At 40.2% G+C, this 23,095-nt stretch overlaps 1 protein-coding gene across 6 annotated transcripts in view; it reads left to right on the forward strand.

Annotated features, from left to right (window-relative positions):
• HIPK1 (homeodomain interacting protein kinase 1) overlaps positions 1–21,947 on the forward strand; it is a 51,184-nt gene extending 29,237 nt beyond the window's left edge. For 3 of the 6 annotated variants that reach the window (XM_054979116.1, XM_054979115.1, XM_054979121.1), the window contains 8 exons: positions 1,295–1,416; positions 2,697–2,831; positions 6,425–6,567; positions 7,192–7,374; positions 8,287–8,502; positions 12,347–12,579; positions 14,857–14,993; positions 16,158–21,947. In XM_054979116.1, coding sequence (XP_054835091.1) covers positions 1,295–1,416; positions 2,697–2,831; positions 6,425–6,567; positions 7,192–7,374; positions 8,287–8,502; positions 12,347–12,579; positions 14,857–14,993; positions 16,158–16,628 — 1,640 coding nt within the window. In that variant the 3' untranslated portion in view covers positions 16,629–21,947. The remainder of the gene's footprint in view (positions 1–1,294; positions 1,417–2,696; positions 2,832–6,424; positions 6,568–7,191; positions 7,375–8,286; positions 8,503–12,346; positions 12,580–14,856; positions 14,994–16,157) is intronic. The other 3 variants (XM_054979117.1, XM_054979118.1, XM_054979120.1) reach the window with 3 other exon arrangements.
• Positions 21,948–23,095: the final 1,148 nt, after the last annotated feature.

Below are 23,095 nucleotides of genomic sequence, written 5' to 3' on the forward strand. Positions count from 1 at the left end.
GCCCTGGATGGGACACCACTGGCAACTTTGCCAGTGGTAAAGAGTCTGAGTGTGCTCCCTATCGATGGAGGCCCAGGTCACAGCGGTTGCCAAGTCTGCATTTTTCCATCTTCGTCAGATCAGGCAACTTGCCCCCTACCTGACGCCCCAGGACCTGGCTACAGTGATCCATGCAACGGTCACCTCCAGGCTAGATTACTGTAACTCACTCTACGCTGGGCTACCCCTGGGCCTGATCCAGAAACTACAACTGGTCCAGAATGCGGCGGCACGGGTCCTGACTGGTATACCTTACCAGTCACACATCACACCTGTCCTGCGCCAGCTGCCTGGCTTCCAGTTGAATTCCGAATCAGGTTCAAAGTGTTGGTTTTTACCTTTAAAGCCCTGAGTGGGTTGGGACCGGCATATCTTCGGGACCGCCTCTCCCTGTACGTTCCCCGGAGATCGCTCCGATCAGCGAATAAATATTTACTTGTGGTCCCCGGCCCTGAGGAAGCCCGCCTCGCTTCAACCAGGGCCAAGGCCTTTTCAGTCCTGGCCCCAGCCTGGTGGAACGCTCTGTCAATGGAAACCCGGGCCCAGCGGGACATATTATCGTTCCGCCTGGCCTGTAAGACAGAGCTGTTCCGCCAGGCGTTTGGTGATTGAAGGGGGCGGTGCCATGTCGGCCTCCCACCTTTGGGGTGGGGAAGGTTCTCCCCACCACTGCACCTTGTTAATTTGTTTTATTATTTGTATATTGATTTTAGTTTTTGTTTTTATCAATTTTAACTGTTCACCGCCCAGAGCCCCTGGGGATGGGCGGTATATAAATTGAATAAATAAATAAATAAATAAATAAAAACACTGAACTCTTTAATAATATCATTATTTGTTACCAAAATTATTTACTGTTGAACAAAAGAAATCCTAATCTTTGTCTATGTCCACAGTGTTTTTCATTGTTTTTCAAAACTGGTGAATATTGGAAAACACTAAAAAAACCTTTTACCTTTTCGCCGTATATTTTCCCAACCCTCTCCTGGTCTTCTCATCTCTACTCATGTAGATAAAATTGAATTTCACTGAAAATAACATGGTTGAATATACCTTCAAATAAGTATATTTTATATTTTCTAAAAATAGAAACCAGTTCAGTGCTCTGACTCCAGTAAGTGGAATTTAGCTTTCTTTGCATTTGCAGCCTTCCTGCTTCTTCCTCATGTTTCAGCGCTTGGGAACTGGACTTTGAAAAAATGTTGGGATAGTTAAAGAAATAGATTAACCAGAATCTGTCCTTTCTTCAAAACAGCTGGTCTTCAGGCAACAACAAAGCATTCTGGATTCCCCGTCAGGATGGACAATGCTGTTCCGATTGTGCCACAGGCACCAGCAGCTCAGCCACTGCAGATCCAGTCTGGAGTTCTCACACAGGTAAAAGTGGGTCTTTAGATATCTTTAAATGATAGCACTGGTATGTTCTGGAATGCAGAGGCAAAGCAGAAATTCTTAGTTCTTCTGTATTTGCTGATAGAATCCTGCCTACCAGCTCTGAAGAAAAGCAAAACGTTGACAGTCCATTTCTTCACATAGAGCACCTTTTTACTTTGACCCTTTTGACCTGCAGATTTGACCCGTAACAGTGTTTCTCAGTCCTAAATCTTACGCAATTTTCATTCATAAGGTGCTATATTCAGATCTACCATTGTGGCAGAGTATCTTTACAAAGGATATTCTATAAGAAAATGTCAAAACAATGACAGATTTTTATAGTCTCTCATGTTTAGTTAAATTCCTCTTTCAAATCTTCACATCAGGAGAAAATTTACTGCAGAATTGTTTCTTTTTGTGAAATTGATAATAAGATTGCTTATATAATAATCAGTGAATTTTTTTGATACTTCAGATACATTTTATGTTTCACTCAAAAGCAAAGGGGATTTTTCTTCCAGAAATGCTTGTATTTTTCCAAGTTATTTTTTATAATGGGAATGCTTGTTCCAGAACAAAGGGCCTGGAATCCTAATAGTTACACAAATTGTTTACTAACATAAATTCACAATTTTTGTCGTGAGACTAGAGTTACATCATTGCAAACACTGTTCAGGTCAGGCATGATTAAATTAAAGATGCATTCTTTATTTGTATTGTGGACAGCATTTGGAAACTCTCCAGCTATGCTACACAAACTTCTTTCCATGTTCTATATTGGTGCAGCAAATAGATGGTTCCTGTCTACTGGCAAATGAAATTTTGTTACGGTGGTATACAATTATACTGATAATTTAATCATCCTGTATTTTAAAAGAAATGTTTAAAAGTTGCTACAGGGTTGGCAGTGATTGTTGTGTGTACGTTCAAATAACTATACTGGTGTAAAAATCAGACACTTCTACAATGGTAGAGAGCAGACATTGATTTTAGAAGCTGGCTTATGTTTCTAGGCCTTCCTTGCACTAGTTTAGACATATAGTCATGATTACAGTTTGTCCCAAGTGCACTAAACAGAAAAAAGGTGGTTTATTGATACACAGGGTTACTTAGTATCTCTTGTATTTTGGTGATATTAAGTTAAAAGCATCTAGATTTCTGTGCATACCTATGAATTCTGCAAGTCACGCAAAAGCACCACTAGTTTGTCCTTGGGGAGAAAGCCTTTCTGGCCTGGTTGCCTCCGTACATTTGTTTCACTCACTGCCTAATCTACATTTCAGGGAAGCTGTACACCACTAATGGTAGCAACTCTTCATCCTCAAGTAGCCACCATCACGCCGCAGTATGCGGTGCCCTTTACTCTGAACTGCGCAGCCGGCCGGCCAGCGCTAGTAGAACAGACGGCTGCAGTACTGGTAATTGCTTCCCTTGATTGTGTTCACTAACGGAGTTTTTGTTTTAACTTAGACTTGCAGAGGGCATGGAAGCATGTGCCATCTTGTGGCTGTGTTCTTGCTACATCTTAATGTCTTGTTGTTTTTCCTCCCCAACATTGCTGAAGCACTGTCTGACTCTGATGTTTAGTGTTGCTCTGTAAAGAATCCAGATCCATTGACTGTTGTTCTTTACTAGTCTAGTATGCTGATAAAGCTCTTCTCCTAATCCGAGAAGAGTGGTAATTGTATTTCTTCTTTGCTTTACTCTCCTATCTTTTTATATTTGTTGATTGAAGACAAGGGGATGACCATTAGGTTGACTCTGCTCAGGTACTTGAGTTGCCTGAACTTAACAACTATAGTTACTATTATTTTTTTAGCTTCTTCGCATGTAGAAATGTTTCAGGCACTGAAAAGCTTTAATACCAGCAAATGCATCATTAATTTATGGCTTTTACAATCCAGACTTCTTAACCTCCATTGAACAATGATGACCCTAATTCTCCCTGGCCTTTCATTAACTCTGACCAATCACTGGCAGTGTGCATCATCCTCAGAGAGATGTTGCTCCCCACCAATGCTTTTACTTCCTTTTGCATTTCTCAGTTGAGATTAAAGGTGAGCTCTTATCTCCTAAACTATTTCTCAAGATAGTTTCTTCTTAAACTCAGTGGGGATATTCAAAGAAGAGCGGTTTACTTTTTCAAAATTTCCCCTCCCATTCTGGATTTGTCTGGTACCGGCATTGGAATTAACATTGTAGGTGCCACAGAACAGTCAATCAGAAACTCCAGAATCAGATCAGTGAAGCTTTTAGAAGTATTGCAGTGCACTTGAAATCCTGGTGTCCTCACGTGTCTTACAAAGCACACTTCATTTGTTACGTACATCATTGTCTTTTGTGGCTTTAAAGTGATAAATCGTGAGCATCTTTCTCTTCAATGGAGATAAACTCTAGGGCACTGTTGCCTCTAGTCAAAACAAAGGTCTCACCAAAACGAGTAACAGCCCTTTATGGAATTGGTACTTGTGCCCCAGAAGGCAGGCAAGAAAGGAAGATTACAGCTCAGTATACTTAGGACCACTAATGATCTTACTGATCTCCCTTCTGCCTCCACCCAGTTTAAGGCTGGAATACAATTGCTGAAATATTTAGCTTGTATGTAATACATCCCAAAGGGCTGTTCTGTGATTAGTTACTTTCAGAAGGCTGACCTGGCTTTCTTATCCAGAAGACTACTCTGATTAGTCCCTTTTTGGACACTGCTGAATGAGAGAGGACTGTATATAGCTGCACTAGAAAAATAATAAAATATTAATTGCCAAAGAAGACTAAATTCAATTGTTAGTGCATATTATGCAAATTAAGCAAATTATGTGTCTTTGCTTCTGCTGCATAATTTTGTTTCTGTTCATGGGAAGGGGTGAAGTGCCAGGCTGGGAGTCCTTTTATGCTCTCTCCCCTCCTTCGTCCCTCAGTCTTTTTAAGATTCTGCTGAGCCGTTGCCCACTTCAACCCTCTCCTTGTAGCCTCAAGGCACCGATGCTTGTGTTATCAAAAATATGAAAGCTGTGATTTTCAGAATGCTGAATTTGCACCCTGTACTAATTTCCACACTTGTGTGGTGTGATTACCGAATACTCATACCACAGACTAAATCCACCTGCCTCCCTGGATCCTAATCTTCTCTCTGCAAATTTGGCTTCTAATAGTTTTTTGCCTGAAGTGCTCACCTTTAGTGCTTTCAACACTTCTCCCTTTTGCCGCTTCATCTAAGTTTGCATTAGCCATTTGCTAAGCTTTGCATATTTTTGTCCCTCCTCTGTCAAAACAGTTCGTCGCTTGGAAGGCCCGATTTCTGCCTCCCGTTGGGACATTAGATCTCGCACTGTATTAAACTCTCTGCTTTGTCTTGTGCAGGTGTTGGCTTTTGGAAAGAGGCATGGTGTGACTTTTAACATAATTCTCTTTTTTTAATTATTCCGCTTGTGTTGGCAGAGGGGTTAGCAGTTCTCTGCTTGAAGGCTTCTTGTTTGGAACCAGTATTTGTAATAAGTGGATCTGCTACTTGCAGAAATATGTCATTTAAAACATGTGTTCATTGATTTGCATCTTGAATTGTGACCATATGTGATGTGTTCTAGAAATATTTTACTGCAGAACTTATTATTATTTCGTTGGAGAATTTATATGCTGTCTATCCACAGACCTGCTCAAGGCAGTTTGGAAGTAAAATCTACTATAAAATATTTTTTTTAAAAAACAATATCAAAAACAAGCTGGAGGCATAAAAACAAAATAGCCATTGGGCAGTCTTAAAAATATCCATAAAACAGTCATAGCCATAAAAATATCCATAAAACAGTATGCTTCTATGGCCTAGAAGCATATCATAAAATATATATTTTAAGACAAATCACCTTAGTTGAAAAGCCTGATGGCTAGAAGACAAGTAAGATAGGCACTAGGCAAGCCTCAAAAGGCAGTGCATTCCAAGGGCAAGATGCCCCCACTGGAAAAGTCCTGTCTCTAGTTGCCAGCCCCCTCACCAGGCAGGCTGGACAGTATGGGAGGAGATTGTCCTTTTAATTGTGGACTTCCTCTGTAAGGGATAATTTTGCACTGAATATCAGCATTGGTGCAGTTATAGTACAAACAAATATTGACATTAGAAGAGGAACAGGCTGACCCTAAAACTCCAACACAATTAAACATTATTAGAACAAAGTAGGCAGTTTTCTTCACAGATCTGATTGGGATGATGGGGAGGTAATAGAGCAGACAGTGCCATTCATCTCCTTGAAACCAATGTGGCTCAATTAGTGTTCTTTACTGAGGGACTGGATCAGCCTTGCCATTTGCCTGCATTGGGTAGGCAGTCCCTTACTTTGCTGGCAGGAGATCTGTAAGGGGGCACAAATGATGTTGTGCAGTATGCCAAGACCATATCCAGGCAAACACCTGGATGTTATGTCAGTGCATCTACTGATGCTCTGGAATATGCTTCTTGCTCCACACATAATGATTTTGGGGGTGCTGATTGGTGGCCTGACAACCCTAAGCAGGATTCACATCACCCAGGTCTTGGTTGAAGGAGGAATGTAGGGTTTCCCCCCCCCCTGTCTAAGAATCGGATCCCTTCATAGACTATCTACTCTCCAGTGATCTCATCCAAGAAGGGGCTAAACTTATTGGAAAAGAATTGTCTTTAAAACCCTAATTTATAATTTCTGATACTGATCAGCTAGATGCATTCTTTGGAAAGATGATACTTGGTATTTTGGATGCCATTTTTTGATACATTTTCTGCAGTACAATATAAGTACCAAAACCTCTTTACAGGTTTCCCCTATATTATAAAAGGTGAACAGTGCAGCAGGGAACGATTGTTTCTGTGCTTGAATTGTTCACTTCCCATTGTAAAATTATTTGCAGAAATGCAGTCATGTGCCTTTATCTGCAAGTTAGCAGTCTACTCATTTCTTATACTTTGAACAAATTAATTTTTCTTCCCCAATTTTTAACTAACTAATCAGTGAATCTTTTTACTTTTCTTTTTGCTGTTTTGCAGCAGGCCTGGCCTGGAGGGACCCAACAGATCCTGTTGCCGTCTACCTGGCAACAGCTTCCAGGGGTTGCACTGCACAACTCTGTCCAGCCTACAGCTGTGATTCCAGAGACAATTGGAGGCAATCAGCAATTAGCTGACTGGAGGTAAGTCTTTCATGAAGTGAGCATTAGTTGGAACATTCCAACTAACAACATTAGTTGGAAAAGAAGCAGCTTTTTTAGTTTAAACTTTCGTGGCATGATGCACTGGGACGTTCAGGTACATTGGCAGATCAAAGACAAAATCCATATTTCTTAAGGGTAAAAGATGGGCTGCTCTGAACTGGTTGGACACTGTGGAAAGTTTACAAGTATTTTTAGTTTCTGAAAAACTGTTAACAGTAAATGGTTTTCCAGTAGATTAGTGTTCTGGAATAGGAAGGCAGTGAATTAATTAGGAGTTTAGTAAGATTCCTGGGAGGTCTGGCTATCTCTAACTGACAAGGTTTTCCAGAGTTATAATAATCAATCCAAAACAACTTATTAGAATATTGCTAAACATCCTGCTTTGATGTGTAAGTTAGGCACCAACAATATCATCCTAATATGAACTTATTAGGAACAAGGATGTAATGTTTTCAGGTTATATACTTTTAGGGAGTATATATTGCTGGGGTGTTTAAGATAGACTGGTGGATCAAAGTCATTGCTGATATGTGGGAATTGTTGTTTTCCCTGGTGCCTAAAGAGCATTTTGCATTTTTAGATAATCCATCTTTTTCCCCCCAGAAATGCCCATTCACATGGAAATCAGTACAGTACGATCATGCAGCAGCCATCTTTGCTGACCAACCATGTGACTCTGGCTACAACTCAGCCATTGAATGTTGGAGTGGCTCATGTTGTGAGACAACAGCAAAGTAATGCCATACCAGGAAAAAAGAACAAACAGCCAACCCATAGTGCCACAAAGTAAGAACTTCTTTCAGTTGTCATTGAGATACGTTAGTCTTCAAAGTAAATAGAAAATGCGCATTGAGACCCAGTTTAGAAGGAACTGAGAAATTGCCTTGAATATTTATTTTATTTACTGTATTTATAATATGGTATATAAATGAGGACCTATGCAAAAGCCAACCAAATCCTTAGTCCTGGATTCAATTAACTTTGCTCTTCTCAGAACTTTAGGAACCAAACAAAGCCCATGGTATTATGAAGATGCTTCTTGAAAAGCTTTATGTTTGTTTGAGATGCTTTTGTAACACATCTCTACTGAATTGCTCATCATCTCGTTAGCGAGGGGCTGTGGCTCAGTGTTGAGAGCATCTGCTTGACATGCAGAAGATCTCAGGTTCAATACCTGGCATCTTCAGTTAAACAAAGGATCAAGTACTAGGTGATGTGAAAGACCTCAGTGGGAGACCCTGGAGAGCAATAGCCAGTCTTGAGTAGACAGTACTGACCCTGATGGACTGACGGTCTGATTCAGTATAAGGCAGCTTAAACAGTCAACTGTGTTCAGATTAGGAATGGTATTGAGCAAGCTTGCTGCTTATATACAAATGCCTTTTTTTATTTTGGTTCTCCCTTGTGCCGTTTAAGCTCATGAATAATTTCATGCCCCACACATGTAAAATGCACAAACTTTTCAACATTATTTGTGCATCATTCGATTAGCATTATACATGTAAATGGAGGGAAAGTATAGATATAAATTGTATAAAAATGAGAGAGGCAAGCAGCTCATCAGTGTCACAGTATGTAAACAACAAGAAATGCCCAAGGGAGTAGTTGTCCATCCCTGGTGCAGATCTTTTTCAAACCTAAATTCTCTGATTCCTTCCATGATATATTTATGATAACTTTCATTATATTTTCCTATAGGCCTGCATCCACCCTGGAGGCCATTCCATCTCAAGCCTACTCACTTATAGGCAGCAGCCCTCTGCGTGCGACATCTTCTTCCTCCAATGCTCTCCTTTCAGGGCAGGAACAGCACCAGCCCATTGTTATTCCAGACACTCCCAGTCCCCCAGTCAGCGTAATCACCATCCGCAGTGATACCGATGAAGAAGAAGACAGTAAATACAAGCCTGGAAGGTAGCTTCACTAATGCAGTTTTTAAGAGAGTTCCGGTGCTAGGAGCATACAGCGGGACATAATATGCAGAGTTCTGGAGCAGGCTATGCTAAGTGATAGGGCGTAGCCATTGAATAACTAACTAATTAGAGGCATGATGAATTTTTCAGTTTGTGATCCTAGAATAAAATGGAACTTCTTTTTGACAGTTCTATAAGCTTTGGGTCTCTAACGATATATAACTTCCTTCTGCCAATCATGGAACTCATAGGTCATGTCCTGCAGTTTTATTGCCTATGTTATCACTGACAGCAAACATTCAATAAGTCCGTGTCAAAATGACACTTTTTATTAAACTAAATTCATTCTAACATTAATATTAATGTTGGAAACATTTTTAAAACTAAGTAATGCAAACTTATACCTTCAAACTTCTTATCATTATTCAGGAAGATGAACTGTTGTTATGGTTCCAATAATAAAAGCTTAATTAAAGTATAGAGTTAACTAGAAAATGTTCTTGATGTAATTATGTTTCTTATGAGCCTTTTATTTCCTCTGTGGCAAAGGGGAGCTAGTACTTGTGATTTAGAAAGTATTAAGAGCTAGCATGCTATAATAGAGAGGATGTTGCACTTCTAATGGGATACCTGGATTTTAATTCCTACTGAGCAATTACTGCTCTTTGTCCGCCTCACATACCTGACAAGAGTTGATGTGAATATGAAATGGGATGATCTCCACATTGCCATCATCAGTGTGGTGCCAGCGCTGCTTGCTCACTTAGCAGAGGGGAAATGTTTGAAAGAAAAAACACAACTCAATACAGGGAGTATAGCAATTGCATTCGCAGTCCACAGCAACCCCCACTGCAACTTGCCAGTCGTAGCATGGTATATTGATGATGTCTCCACAATAGGCAGAGATGGAAACACCAAGCCCACGCAGACTAATAAAACCATGCTCTCCTGATATCACACACAATTCAGTGAGGGAGGGAACAAAGAGAACGCAGCACCCTTTATTGCAAGGAAGGAACATGGCATGACTCGTAGGAGTCTTGGAACGTATTCATGCTAGGGAGCTCCATAGATGTGGGTTTGCTTCCATTCCTGTGTTTCCTTTTGCCAGCTGCACACAAAAGGAAGAGTATGTGGCCACAGCACCCACTGGCCTGCCCAGCTCACTTGGCAGGGGCAACCCCAATAGAACACCTAAGACCTCTCCTACTGAAGAGTTCCAGATGGTAATGATGGTTGTGGGGATGCAGACACTAGGGCAACAAGCATATAAGTAAATTTGTACCAAAGGCACACCCCAATAGTTAACTGGGAAAAGGAAGCCATGTGGCAAAGAAGGGTTTGGATCTCACCAAGGAGGAAACTGGCAAGACAGTAACACTAACTTATCCAACTTATCAGGCAGCAGCAAAACAGAGGGAAGAGGTCAAACTAGAATCTACATCTCACACTTCTCTGTAACCACATACCTGATTGGGCACATCGTTGATACAGTATAGGGCATTAGGAATTTCCAGCAACTCTTGCAGTAACACCAATCATATGTATTAGGGCAGGGAAGACTGCACAGGAAGGCATATTGAATTGGATATACACTGATGTAGCATATGCAAGGTCTCCAATTCAAGCCCTGTGTTGTGTTAATCATAAGAGAGCCCTGGAAGGTGTCCCAGGCACAGCTGAGCTTTACATCATCACTTGGGATGAGCCACTCATGCTGATTAGCTTCCCCCTGTGGCAATCATTTTGGTCTGTAATCTCTCATGCATCTTCCCTCAACTGCATTCTGGGGGTTCATTGCTGCAACCTGCTCTTGTTCATCCCAGCAAACTGCTCTCCACCCCCCAACCTGGTAATTTAGGTTACATGGTTTACAAGATACCAACAGCAGGATGTGATCCAGTGGCACCTTAGAGACCAACAAGATACCAGATCAAAAGATAGCAACGGTGATCAGGGAAAATTATGAGGGACCTTTTCTTCCCCCTTAGTTGAGCACAACTGTGTAGACAATGGAGTTATGTCCCCATCCCTCTCCCAGTGCACAAAGGGAGGCATGGCTATGGACACACTGAACAGGCATCAGGTTTACTGAAAGCAAGTCAAATGAATGGGGTTGGCCTGTCTCTTGCTCCGGCAAGACTCCTCTGCTTTTGAAAGATACATTGACAGATTGCAGGTAGAGCTGTCACTGCATGCTCATGAAGGCAGCAACTATACTGCTCACTTAACTGTATATTAAGTAGCTTGCAAGAGTGCAAGAACTGACTTAGAACAAGATAATTAACAACCCTCACAGTAGTGCATGTGGTTGCAGATGGATCACTGCAGCCGTTAGTCATGCTATGAGTTCAGCAGCCATTAGCACTGCACTGTGAACGGTGTCTGTCTTGTCCTTTGTTGGATGGCTGCCTGGCAAGGAATCAAGCGGTACAAGGGGACTATTGAATTTTGTTCTACAGTGGCAGCAAATAGTGAGTGGGCTCTGGATCTCTGGAGATCTGTTGCAGCTTCCTTAGCTCCACATTCCCCCTTGATTCACCTGTTGGAGAACATCATTGGTAGGGAATTTCATTGTAACAGTGTTTTCACTTTCTTCTGGGAGTGGACTGTTGCATGGGCATCTGATTCTGAAAGGCAATAGGCACCATAGATTTGTGGCTAGTAATGTTTAGAATTGAGGGGCTGGTAGACGTCCAAGACTGAAGTTGTGCTCCCTGTTTCTGCTCCACTTGCACGTGTGTATGTGTATGTGGGTGTTTGTTACACTGGCATGACATTGCACTGACAATGCAGTGCTGTGGTGCTAGCATATTTGTGAGGTCTCTCTCCCTCCATTTCTGCACTGTGCATACTTCCTGCTAGCAACTGTTGAGGGAAGAAGGGTTGTTTAGGTAATACACAAATTAGATATATGGAAGAAGCAGGTTCAGCAGTCATAGCATGGGCAGACCATTCCCTTACTTACCTGTGTGGGATGCATTGTTCTTGCATTCTCATTTGGAACTGTAGAGGATCCCATTTGGTGTATGTGTCCTGAGGTGGAATACCTGTAAGAGTTCTGAGCAGAACCATGCTAGAAATATGCTACACCAGTGTTCGTTCTCTTCCTTGGCTTTTCGTGCAAAGTATTTCCATCTTGTGCAGAGTGACCTTTCTCTGACGTTCTCATTACTAAAACTTCCCTGTGTGTATTCTAAACAGGTCTCTAAAGAAGTGGCATATAAATTTTCTAAATAGATACGTCTGTCTTGCTTGAGGCTAGGGAGATGTATCCTAGTGCCATGTACCTGTTGTCTGAGCTACAGGCATCCTGGCAGGCGTTTATACAATGCTGGGGAGAGCTGCAATAGGCAGCAAGGTTAGTTGATATCCAGAGATGAACTTTGGCTCAGGGTGGGCATAGGAGGATGAGGGGGAAGACAGTTTTATTTTCATTTTCCATGGCCTCTGGAATTTTTTCAAAATACAGCCAACAGCTGCAATGACCATTTTGCATCTAGCTTGTAGGGGGGGGGGGGTGGAACCAGGTTGGAGAGGCTTGGGATGCTATTGAGCCCTGCTCGTCCTTGGACACACTGCAGCAGCACCCACTTTTACACAGACAGCAGGATTATACTGGCCTGATGTTGACATGGTGTTGAAGTGCCTTAGTATCTCCAGATATGCCAAGTTATATTGGAGTTTCATGGGTATATGTAAGTATTGCCCTAGTGAAGGGCTTAGTTGGTGTCTTAGGCTGTTCAGAGATAGAATTTAAGATTGTGCTGTGAATGTTATTAATAGGCATTTGGATAAGAATTGTTGTAATACAATGGATAAATATTTGATTGTTTGTCTCTCAGCTTGGGTATGAAGCAGAGGTCCAACGTCATCAGCTATGTCACAGTTAATGATTCCCCTGACTCGGATTCCTCGTTGAATAGCCCCTATGCATCAGATGCGCTTTCTACACTCAGGAGCTCTGGGGCAGCAATGGAGCCAAACAGAGGGGCAGCTGACAGCTCTAGTTCCCGTACCATTATTGTGCCTCTGAAAACACAGCTCAGTGACTGTATTGTAGCCACCCAAGCCTCAGGTATGGTCAGTCACCTACAAAACTAACATGAAGGAAATTATGTTTTAAAATGTCACTTTCATTGACAAATGTTACTTTCATTGAACATTAGTCTCCACAGTTGTCATACCCATTATTTCTAAGGTGAAAATGGACAATCACAGGGACAGCTGTCAATTTCAGGGCCTTGTGAGATGATGGCTATTAGCCAAATTTGTGGTGCTGAACATTTCTGTTTACTTCATGGTTAGCATATTTTCTTAAGGATTATTCTTATTCTAATTATAAATTATTTTTATAATTTCCATTTTACTGTCATTTAGCGAGTTGGACAATGATCTTTTATTATCCACTTTAAGAATGTACATGTTTGCTTATTGTCATCACTCCATATATTTCTACACCATTTCTCTACAGAATATTTTTGTGTCTTTAATTTTTTGAGATAGGTTTTCTTAATACCTTCTAATAAATTACTGATTCGTTTCCTGTGTTGGAAAATCTTGGATGATTAAACAGGTCTGCCTGCTGTGCATACATTACAGTGGGTTGGGTCCTATTGAAAAGATCTATGCATGAAAGTGAGTCTTCCCAACTTCCCACCATCTGCAGTTCAGAATTCCTATTGGATGATATCCCCCGTGACGGGGGAATTTGGAGGGCTGCTGCAGGAGGGGAGAATCAGCAACCTCCCCCCTAGATTTTTTCCACAAGATCCAAACCTATATCTCCAGTTATTTCTTTAACAACTTAAAAGTATCTCTGTACAACTTTGCAGTGACACTAAACATGTACAAAGCCCAGCATCCTTAGCATTGTACCTTGAGTACTATGGTAGTCCTGTATATTTTTTTCAACTGAATATCTGCAATAAAAAATTACAAAAAATATCCTGAATTGCACATTATTTGTAGTCCCTGCAATACAAGTATATATTCATTGTGGAATAAACACATTAACCATTGTTTGAGTAATCTTTCGTATATTTGGTTTTATCCTACAAAGTACATATTAGAAAGTATTTATTATAAATGTGCACAAATACAGATTAAAAACAAGTTAATGCAGTGCACTGTACCATCATCTGTATCATGAGATGTTTGAGCAAGTTTTAGCATATACATGCAGCCTGCCATTCAGGCCTTATATTTGTAACTTGTTTTTAATCTATATTTATGCACATTTATAATAAATACTTTCTAATATATACTTTTAGGTTGTTACTTGACCCCTCTATTCTGTTCCCCTGTTTGTTTGGGTTGAGTTTGTGGGGACCTTCCCCCATACACCCCTTTTTTCTTTCTTGTTATATCCTACAAAGTGCCAACAGAAGGTGTGCAGATTTCCCCATGTTTACACATGTGGAATATCTAATTTGAACCATTCTTTCAGTGTTTGCTATCCCTTGCCTGTCAGTATTATCTTTATTATTAGCTTTAACCAACTCATTAATGTCTCTGTGGGGCTGATATTGGCATTTAGAAAAAATATCTCTGTGTTATTATTTAGCTTATTCCAAAATCTCAATGTTGGAAGACTTGACAAATTGCTTTATGGCCTGTTTTGTTCCTTACTGCTCTATTCATGCTGCTTGTAAAGCTATAAAGTTAGTCTAAGGAAAAGCTTTTCATTTGTGCAATAAGAAATAAATAAAACCCTTAGAATTATTTCCCTCAATAGCACTTTGTTGTTTGCCTCTAAACTACATTAATACTACATAGAATATTTTCAGTGTCTGTTTAGAAAGCAGCAATGTCAGTGTGATAAAAGTTCCCCAAAACACTCCTTATCCATTAGAGGTCCATTGTCTTGTTGAATGTTGGAGTGCTCACATACATACCATGAATGGAATGGCATCCCACTGCATTCCTCATTGGGTTTGTCTATGTGATGATGCATCTGACACTTCTTGGATGCTTCTGAAAGCAAGGATAACCAAGGGCCATGCAAGGGAACAGACAAGCATTCTCAGAGTTCTTTAAAAAAACACCCAAAGGAAAAATAGCCCAAAAGTTTTGTCTGCAACCCTGTCCCCTCTCTGGTGATTAATTTCAGCATAGTTCTTACAATTAAGAATAAGGAGTGGGATATAAAGAACTGCACACAAGAGGCCTTTGTGTTATGTTTAAACAACCTCCTGTCCTGCATAGTAGTCCACTTTTGAAACTTGAGTGGCTGGTTGCAGTGTGAAAAAGTGTCAACATTCCACAGGCTTGAAGAAATGCTTTGTATCCTGGTCACAGAATCTCGTTTTCTGAGCTTTCTAAAGTAGGTTGAACTCTGTCATTAATATTGCAGGCGTCCTGAGTAGCCTGAGCAAGACCAAGCCAGTGGCATCTGTAAGCGGGCAATCATCAGGGTGCTGTATCACGCCAACAGGATATCGGCAGCACCGGGTGGTGACCAATGGTGTACAGCCGCTCAACCTCAGCCAGGTAAGCAAAGATCTATGTATTGTCGAAGGCTTTCACGGACGGAGAACGATGGTTGTTGTGGGTTTTCCGGGCTGTATTGCCGTGGTCTTGGCATTGTAGTTCCTGACGTTTCGCCAGCAGCTGTGCATGCCAGCCACAGCTGCTGGCGAAACGTCAGGAACTACAATGCCAAGACCACGGCAATACAGCCCGGAAAACCCACAACAACCAAGCAAAGATCTGTTGGATGCTTGTTTCTGAGGATCCTGCTATTTGTTTGGACTTAAGCAAGAAAAGCCCACATCATGGGGCAGGGGAAAGCTGAGATAGATGAGGATTTCTGGAGTCAAAGTACTTGATGCAGGTTTGTACTAGAGTGATTCTATTTCTGCTTCATATTTCTAGATCTGTGAATTAAGTTGAGTTCTTCACATGCTGTTCATCAAACATACAAGACTTCTTCCCCTATCTCTAGATCTGTGAGCTGAGTTTCTCACATGCTGTTCCTGGGACATAGAAGACTAGGGATGTGCACCCCAAAAAGATTCGGTTTTCCCACTTCGGGTTTACACAAGTGGGGGAAAAAATTAGCATTTAAGCCACTTCGGAAAGCTTTGGGTAGAGTGGCAGAAGCTGCAACACTTTTCTTTCAGCTGCCGCTCTACCCAAAGCTTTCTGAAGTATTACAAAATGCTTTGAAAAGCTTTGCTTCAGTATTTCCGAATCGGCTCAACAATGCTGGGGCCGATTCGGAAATACCAAATCATTCCAAATCAGGCCCAATTCAGGTTAAAAACCCGAATCGGAAACCCGAAGTGCACAACCCTATAGAAGACTTCTCCCCCTTCATTGCATGCTGAGAAGCATCCTTTTCTTGCCTTCAGCTGTATGAAAGATTTTTGGGTTGCTGTAGTGTCATCTAGATTTTGAGCCATCCAGACTATCTACTGGGAGCATGACTTGACAGCCTGGCTTGATAACAAGCTTACTTGCACTTTCTTTCTTCCTATTCCTTTTTCCAACCTAGCACTTTTGTTACAACTGGTACTGTGTTTCATTGATCTAAGGAATCCCCACTCCTGCCCTTATAGGACTGTAATTATATTGGTCTGGGTAAGCAGCACCTAATGAGAGAACAACTTTTCTCTGAATGTTTTCTCAATGTATGTCCTCTCTGCTTTGCAGAACCAGCAAGCAACTGTACTGGCCTCGCAGGAGAGAAGCGGAAACCCAGCTCCACGTAGACAGCAGGCGTATGTTGCTCCCCTGCCAACCACAATTGCTCAGGCTCCCTACACCTTCCAGCACAGCAGCCCAGTGCACCCCCACTTGGCAGCGGCAACAGCAAGCCAGCCTCACATGTACACCTACGCACCTACTACTGCGGCTACACTGGGTTCCACCAACTCCATTGCGCATCTCTTTTCCCCTCAGGGCTCCTCCAGGCATACCACGTATGCGACACACCCAAGCACTCTTGTGCACCAGGTCCCAGTCAGTGTGGGACCTAGCTTGCTGACCTCTGCAAATGTAGCACCTGCTCAGTATCAACATCAGTTTGCCACCCAGTCCTACATTGGTGCTTCCAGAGGATCTGCTATTTACACTGGATACCCACTGAGCCCTACCAAGATTAACCAGTACTCTTACTTGTAGCTTTTGGGGCAGAGATCAGTGGTAGCTATTTGCATCTTGATTGTAGAAATGAAGAGATCTGCAGTGGATTTTGAAATATCCTGTCTGCTCCTCAACAGTAGCACTGTGGAATCAGAGGAGAATGGGGCCACCTCGCTCATGTTGACTGTGCTCTTTATAGTTGTCAGAGTGTGTATAGGGTGATGCCCTGCTGTTTTGGGGGAAGCTCAGGTACTGACTGGGCAGAACATTTTGGATCATATTCAAATTAAAAAATTACAGTTAATTTTTATGGATGCTTTAATAGACAACATCAAAAGCCTGAACCCCTCTTCATTTTAAACTATTTTGTTAATGTTAATCAGAGGGGGAAAGGAAATCAAGGACTCTTTGAAAAGGCTGGGTTTCTTTCTGTAACTCTTATACTTACTTAGTATTTGTTTAAATTATTATTTTAGCAGCTTGCACAAATCCATATTGCCACTAAAAATGCACATTTAACTCTAGGTTGCTAGGGCAGATTTATAAACTTGAGTTAGTATTTTAAAGTTCATTTTGTAATTCACATTTTTGATAGGCAATAGCTGAATTCTGCAAAAGCAGTTATTTCTCCCTTCTTTCCCCTGTGTACATATGTATATCTTGCTCCCCAGTTCCTTGGTTTTAATTATTTTCTTGTTTTGTTTAAGGCTAAAGCAGGAATAGTTAACATACTAGCTAATTTTATGTTTGTTGTTCCCAGGCCAAACTTAAAACTTTCTTTCTTATATTATAATATGTCTCCAAAATGAATTTGAGGGTGGTTTTTGTTTTTTTAATTGCTGATGCTATGAATTTCGTTTCAGTTGTATGCAAGAAAACAGTCTAATATGACTTGATTATTTTATCAGATCCTCAATCAAAAAAGCATAGGCCTGTGGGGTCCTTTTGCAGGCAAAACCCACTGGGAATAATTTCTGATTATTGAAATGAATATGAGCTGTGTATTGAGTATTCATTTCAATGGACTTAATCAGGAGAATAGCCCACTGGATTGCATCCTTTCAGTTTTTTAAAAAAAATAATAGTTGCCACTGGATTCCTTTTTCCAGAAATGCAGGGATCTCTTTCCCTCATGTCTTTTCTTGCCTGGTCAGTTTAGCTAAGGAATCCAAAATTTGCCGGAATGGCAACCTGCTGATGTGTACAATTTTTTTATACTCCTACAAGCATATCCCTCTGGGATCTTGTTGGCAACAAATTTTAAAGCGCTCTTAATAAGACTTGTATACAGTAAGTGCATGTGGGAATTGCAAAAACATGACACACAAATTCCAGATTTTAAAAGTTTATTACTGAATTTAAAACTATTTTAGAAGTTTTGTAATGGTGGTGTTTTAATATTTTACAGAAAATGAAATATTGTACATAATGATCAGAACAAACTATAACAAGCAAAATTTCCTGCTAATCCCAAATGTTCTGTCTTTGTAATCAAAATGTGTAGTGATTATACTTGAACTCTGTATTTAGTGTTTGTCTAACTCTTAAATGTTTCTGGGGATGAAATTGATCTATTCCTTTGTATTTAAACCAAAATGAGTTAATACATGTTGGAATGTATGTGAAATAATGCAATCGTCTAGAGCTCATCACTGTAGCACTGAGAGAGAAAAAAATGGAGCTGCATGAGAGACAAGGATACCTTCTGATTTGTTTTGCACAGGTATGTGTGACTGATGTGTCCCCCACCCCCCATATTGTAGTGCCTTAAATGATTATGTAGTGTGACTAGAGTTTACAGTGAGCTTGCCTTATGATGGACCAGCAAGCCCCTCCGCTCTCGGTCAAACTGAAGCAATTCATCAAGCATATCCAACTGAGGATAGATATAAGTGGCAAAATATGTTGCTTTAAGTTTCAACATCAACTTAAAAAGCTATGGGTACAATCCTCTCAAAGTTTAAGCACTTAAATCCCATTGATTTCAGCTGTGCAGTTACCCAACTGTCACCATAATCAGCAGTTCAGTGCAAATATAACAAACTGTAATTTGCACTAAGTATAATTTAGAATCCAAATCATGGTTTGACCTTCCAAATGTATAACAGGCAAGCTATAGTTTAGAGTTGCTTAACTGCTTTTGCATTCTGTCGTCTGAGCGCTCAGATTTATAAGCTGATTCCTGTCTCATTGTGCGATAGCCATGCTTAGTAGAATAATAGACAAACCTGTGGTTTGTCAATCATCATGCCAAATCATAGTACAAACCATGGTGTACAAACTTTCTTCAGATGGTTTTCGATCCTGTTTTGCCAGCCAATTGCAATCCATGGTTTGTCAGTTCATACTCACTTCAAATCATAGTTAAACTTCTCTAGTCACGGTTTGGTATGAAGTCTGAATTTATCCAATAAAATAAAATTTAAAAGTACTTGAATTTGGCTGGATTGTGCCCTGTTTTATTTGAAGTAAAGCTCTCCCCCCACTCCCCCAAAAATGTTACCTACATTGTTAGCTGTTGATGCATCTTTAATAGGGTATTGTGCTGGGAGTGCATTGGGAAATTTATCTGATGTTTCAGAGGTGATTTAAGCACGTGCAATTACTTTTCTGTAGATTATATTATGATGTTACCTTTTTCCTTTGTATGTGTAGCAGATGTTCCTTGTAAAATATTACTAGTTTGGTGTTAGAACTTTTATACCAAAGAGAGCTTGCTGGAAAGCACATAATATTCAGAAATTTATTTAACACCACTAGTAATGTTGAGCTTTTGGGAAGTTTTGAGACCTATAGCATTTGTGTTGTGAGGAAAATGTACACCCAAAGTAGTCAATCTGTGGTGTGCTTTTAAACCATGCTTGATTTCCTGGATTCCTTCAAACTATAGTTCACTCAACCACTGCCGTTATACAATGAAGATTCTTGGCCAAATGGAGAATAAACTGGCTTGGATAGTGGTATTGCTACAGCAATAAGAGGCTACGATAGCCTTGAAACCGTTTGTATTCCGTCCAGTCTGGATTATAGGTTAGTTTTGGTACATTACAAAAATTTCAGAAATATAAAACCCATTTCAAAACTCATGCTATAGCCTAGCCCAAATGTGAACAGCTTGTAAAATGATATAGGGCAATAACCCTGACCCCACTGAAGTCAGAGGGGGTTTGCCAATAATTTCAGTGAGGCCAAGATTTTGGTGATCTTCAAGCCACTTACTCAAAAATAGGAGTAAATACTCTGAAGATCATAAGCCTTGCTATTTCCTTTGTCATGAGGTATATTATGTTTTTGGCAATAGACGGGAGTGGCTGGTTAACACCACAACAAGTTGTGAGTCTTTGTTTGCTGTACTCTTGCTCTCAGTTGTTCAGTCTCTTCCTCTGTATCAGTGTGAGGATAACCAAGAAATTTAAGTTCTTTACACTATTGAGTGTCAACAATGCTTTCTGTTGCTGTAACATTATCAAAATTTTATGCTTAGTGCCAAGCCCATTCTTAATCACCACCACCACCGCTTTCTATGGCTTGTGTGCCATACTTCCCCTTGCAAGACCTTTTAAGGGTAGGGTTGAGCCTTTCTGTCTAAGACAAAAATTCTAAGCCCTACCCCACAACATGCTGAAAGTGTTTTTACTCAATTTCTAAAGTAGTAGGAATCAAGGAAAGTAACCAAGACTTCCAACAAATTAGTTCGATGAAAAATGCAAACTGTAAGTCCTAAAATCCTGATATATCTAATATTTGATCCTCAAAGCCTGTTCACTTCCACTGAGACAAGTATCCCTCAGTTTTCCACAAGGTGCAAAATTTGATGCCGTCAGTGTTAAGAACCATCTCTAAAAAAAGAGGTATGTCCATAAGGCTGGATGATGGCCTTAATGATTTATCTAGAAATCAGATGCTTTGGAACCAACATGTTTAATGATTCTACTTTACCAAGGCAAATAGTAGACAAGATAGGAAACCTGTGTCTGGACAACACTACTTCAGACAGCAGATTTCCAAACCTACCTGATCTCACATGATGGAATGCTCCTCCATAGAAACAAACAAACACTCTGCTTGCAGAAAACCAAGAGGTCAAGGAGAACGCTGTCTAAGAGCCTTTATCCCTGCCATCTAGTTTTTGTGTCCAGAGTGTTTTTTGTTGTTTTGCTTTGTTTGGTTTTGGTATGGTGGAGCATTCACTTAAGAGAAGTCCCAGCTGCATGGTATGGTCCAGGCATGGGTTTGCTATTTTATCTCTGAGAATCAGCCCTAAGTGCATCCTTTCCCCCCAGTGTAAATCCATCTTGTCTCATTGTGGATGGAAGGAGATATGATGGGTAGCCTCACAGCTGTGCAGCTAATGTGCAAATAAATAACACATACGCATATATGCGTCAGAAATAGAACCCCTTTTTGGAATAATTTGGAGTACCCACTCTTAGCTCAGGCTGCAACTTTTCACATAATTTTGTGTGCGTACAAGTCCTGTTTGAAATCTAAGGGACCTGCACATGTGTGATGGTGCAGTTCTGCAGCCAAAGTTTGTTTGCCGTAAACTTGCATTTTGTAATTTTGAGAAAAGACGTTTCACTTAGATTCACTCTTGTGATTAGTTAAGCCAATTATTTAATGTTGTTTCTAATAGTTGAACTCTTGTCTCACAGCTGTGTTACTCCACTGCAAAAAGCAACTCCAGAGCTTTACTGCTTGCACATAGTTGACCAGTGCAGTACTATACCTCTGACTCAATATATTTTAAGTACATGAAATTAAATTGCTTCTAGGTGATCGGATTGGCACAGCCCAGCTTTCTCATTTTAATTTTTAACTTATGAATGGTGCCGCATGTTGACATAGTTGTTTGTTTGTTGCTAAACTTTATATACTATGTGATTTCAGATTCAGCTTGAACTATTATCTAACTCACTACATGTAGCAGTGCATTATATGTAATGTTAGTATTTCTGCTTGAATCCTTGATATTGCAATGGAATTCCTACTTTATTAAATGTATTTGATATGCTAGTTTACTGTGTAGAATTTAACTTTTTTCTGGTTGTGCTCTTCCTTTTTACAAGCCGCTAGATAAAGGTAGTTTCTGACAATTACTGATCTATGTTTGTATTGCCAATGTACTTAGGGGGTAATGTAAAAATCATTTTAACAAAAGGAAATACAGATATTTAAAAAATTTACTACTAACTATATGGGGAAGGGGTCCATTGTGAAAACATAGTTTATCTTTGGATTCAATGTTTGTCTTTGGTTTTACAAAGTAGCTTGTATTTTAAGTATTTTCTACATAATATGGTAAAATGTAGAACAATTGCAATGCATCAATAAAAAGGGTTAATTTTCTGTACTCTATATATTTCGTGGTTCTTGACTCCTTGTAACATAACAAAAAGCTCCCAAGGCCTAATAATTTTCTGAAAAGTGATTTCTTTGAACTGTATACTATTTTAGAACAAAAATAGGAAGCACTGGGTGCTTTTTGTAAAAATAAATGGTTTACAGTAAATGAATTACAGCAGGATGATGAAATACTTCTATCAAATCAGAGCAAAGGAGCTCCAGATCTTACCCCCTCTGTTTGGTTTAGCAGACATTGTAGGGCTTGGAGGTGCCAATTCCGGAGTTAGTCACTTGCTCAGGAACCAGTCTTGAGATAGGAAGTGGGATCCTATGAAGTTATTGCTTCCCTCCTTGTGCCAGATGGTAGTGTGCTACCTTTAGTGGAACAGATCCACAGGATCCAACCCAGTGACTGTGCTATTTTAAACTGGTTGCTTTTAATTTTATTCTAAGACAGCTTTGGGGGTGATCTATCTGAAAAGCAGAGTAAATATGTTTTAAGAAAATCCATAAATATTGTGTATTTAGCTACTGCTTCTAGCAAATAACTATGAATTTACAAGACAAGTTTAGAAGTTCTTACTGGGTGGCCTTATTCAAGTCTACCTATCTCAGCCACACCTTCCACACAGGATTGGGGGGATAAAATGGGACAATCCATGGGTGCTGCACTGAGCTTGAGAGAAATATGATCTCTGCATATCTGCAGAACTAAAATGTTGCAAAACCAATCATTCAAACCCACTAAATATTCATTTGAACTCTAAATACATTCAGTCTGATTTGGTTGGTGACATTCTGTAACCTGCCCTGAGCTCGTTTGTGAAGAGGTTGGGTAAGAAATTTAATAAATTAATTTTTTTTAGAAAAAATGTTGATAGGCAGGCAGAAGAATCCATATGCAGGGCATTATTTCTTATAGAGGCATCTTTTCTGATAGTCCCATACATGAACCTGTGCATTTCAGGTTCTTTTGGGGTGCACCAAAGAAACCAACATCCACTTGACTATATATTTTTTAAGAAGTTTGACCGTTTTGCCACATATTAACCAGCTAAAATGCATCTGCTATTTTTAGCATCTAGCACATTCCCAATATATTGTAAAGTCTCCTGTTGTGTGAATAACAGTAAAATTTGCAGGTGGCACCTAGGGTTTTT

Source organism: Eublepharis macularius, chromosome 5 (genome assembly GCF_028583425.1).
Source record: "Eublepharis macularius isolate TG4126 chromosome 5, MPM_Emac_v1.0, whole genome shotgun sequence".
Lineage (NCBI taxonomy): Eukaryota > Metazoa > Chordata > Lepidosauria > Squamata > Eublepharidae > Eublepharis > Eublepharis macularius.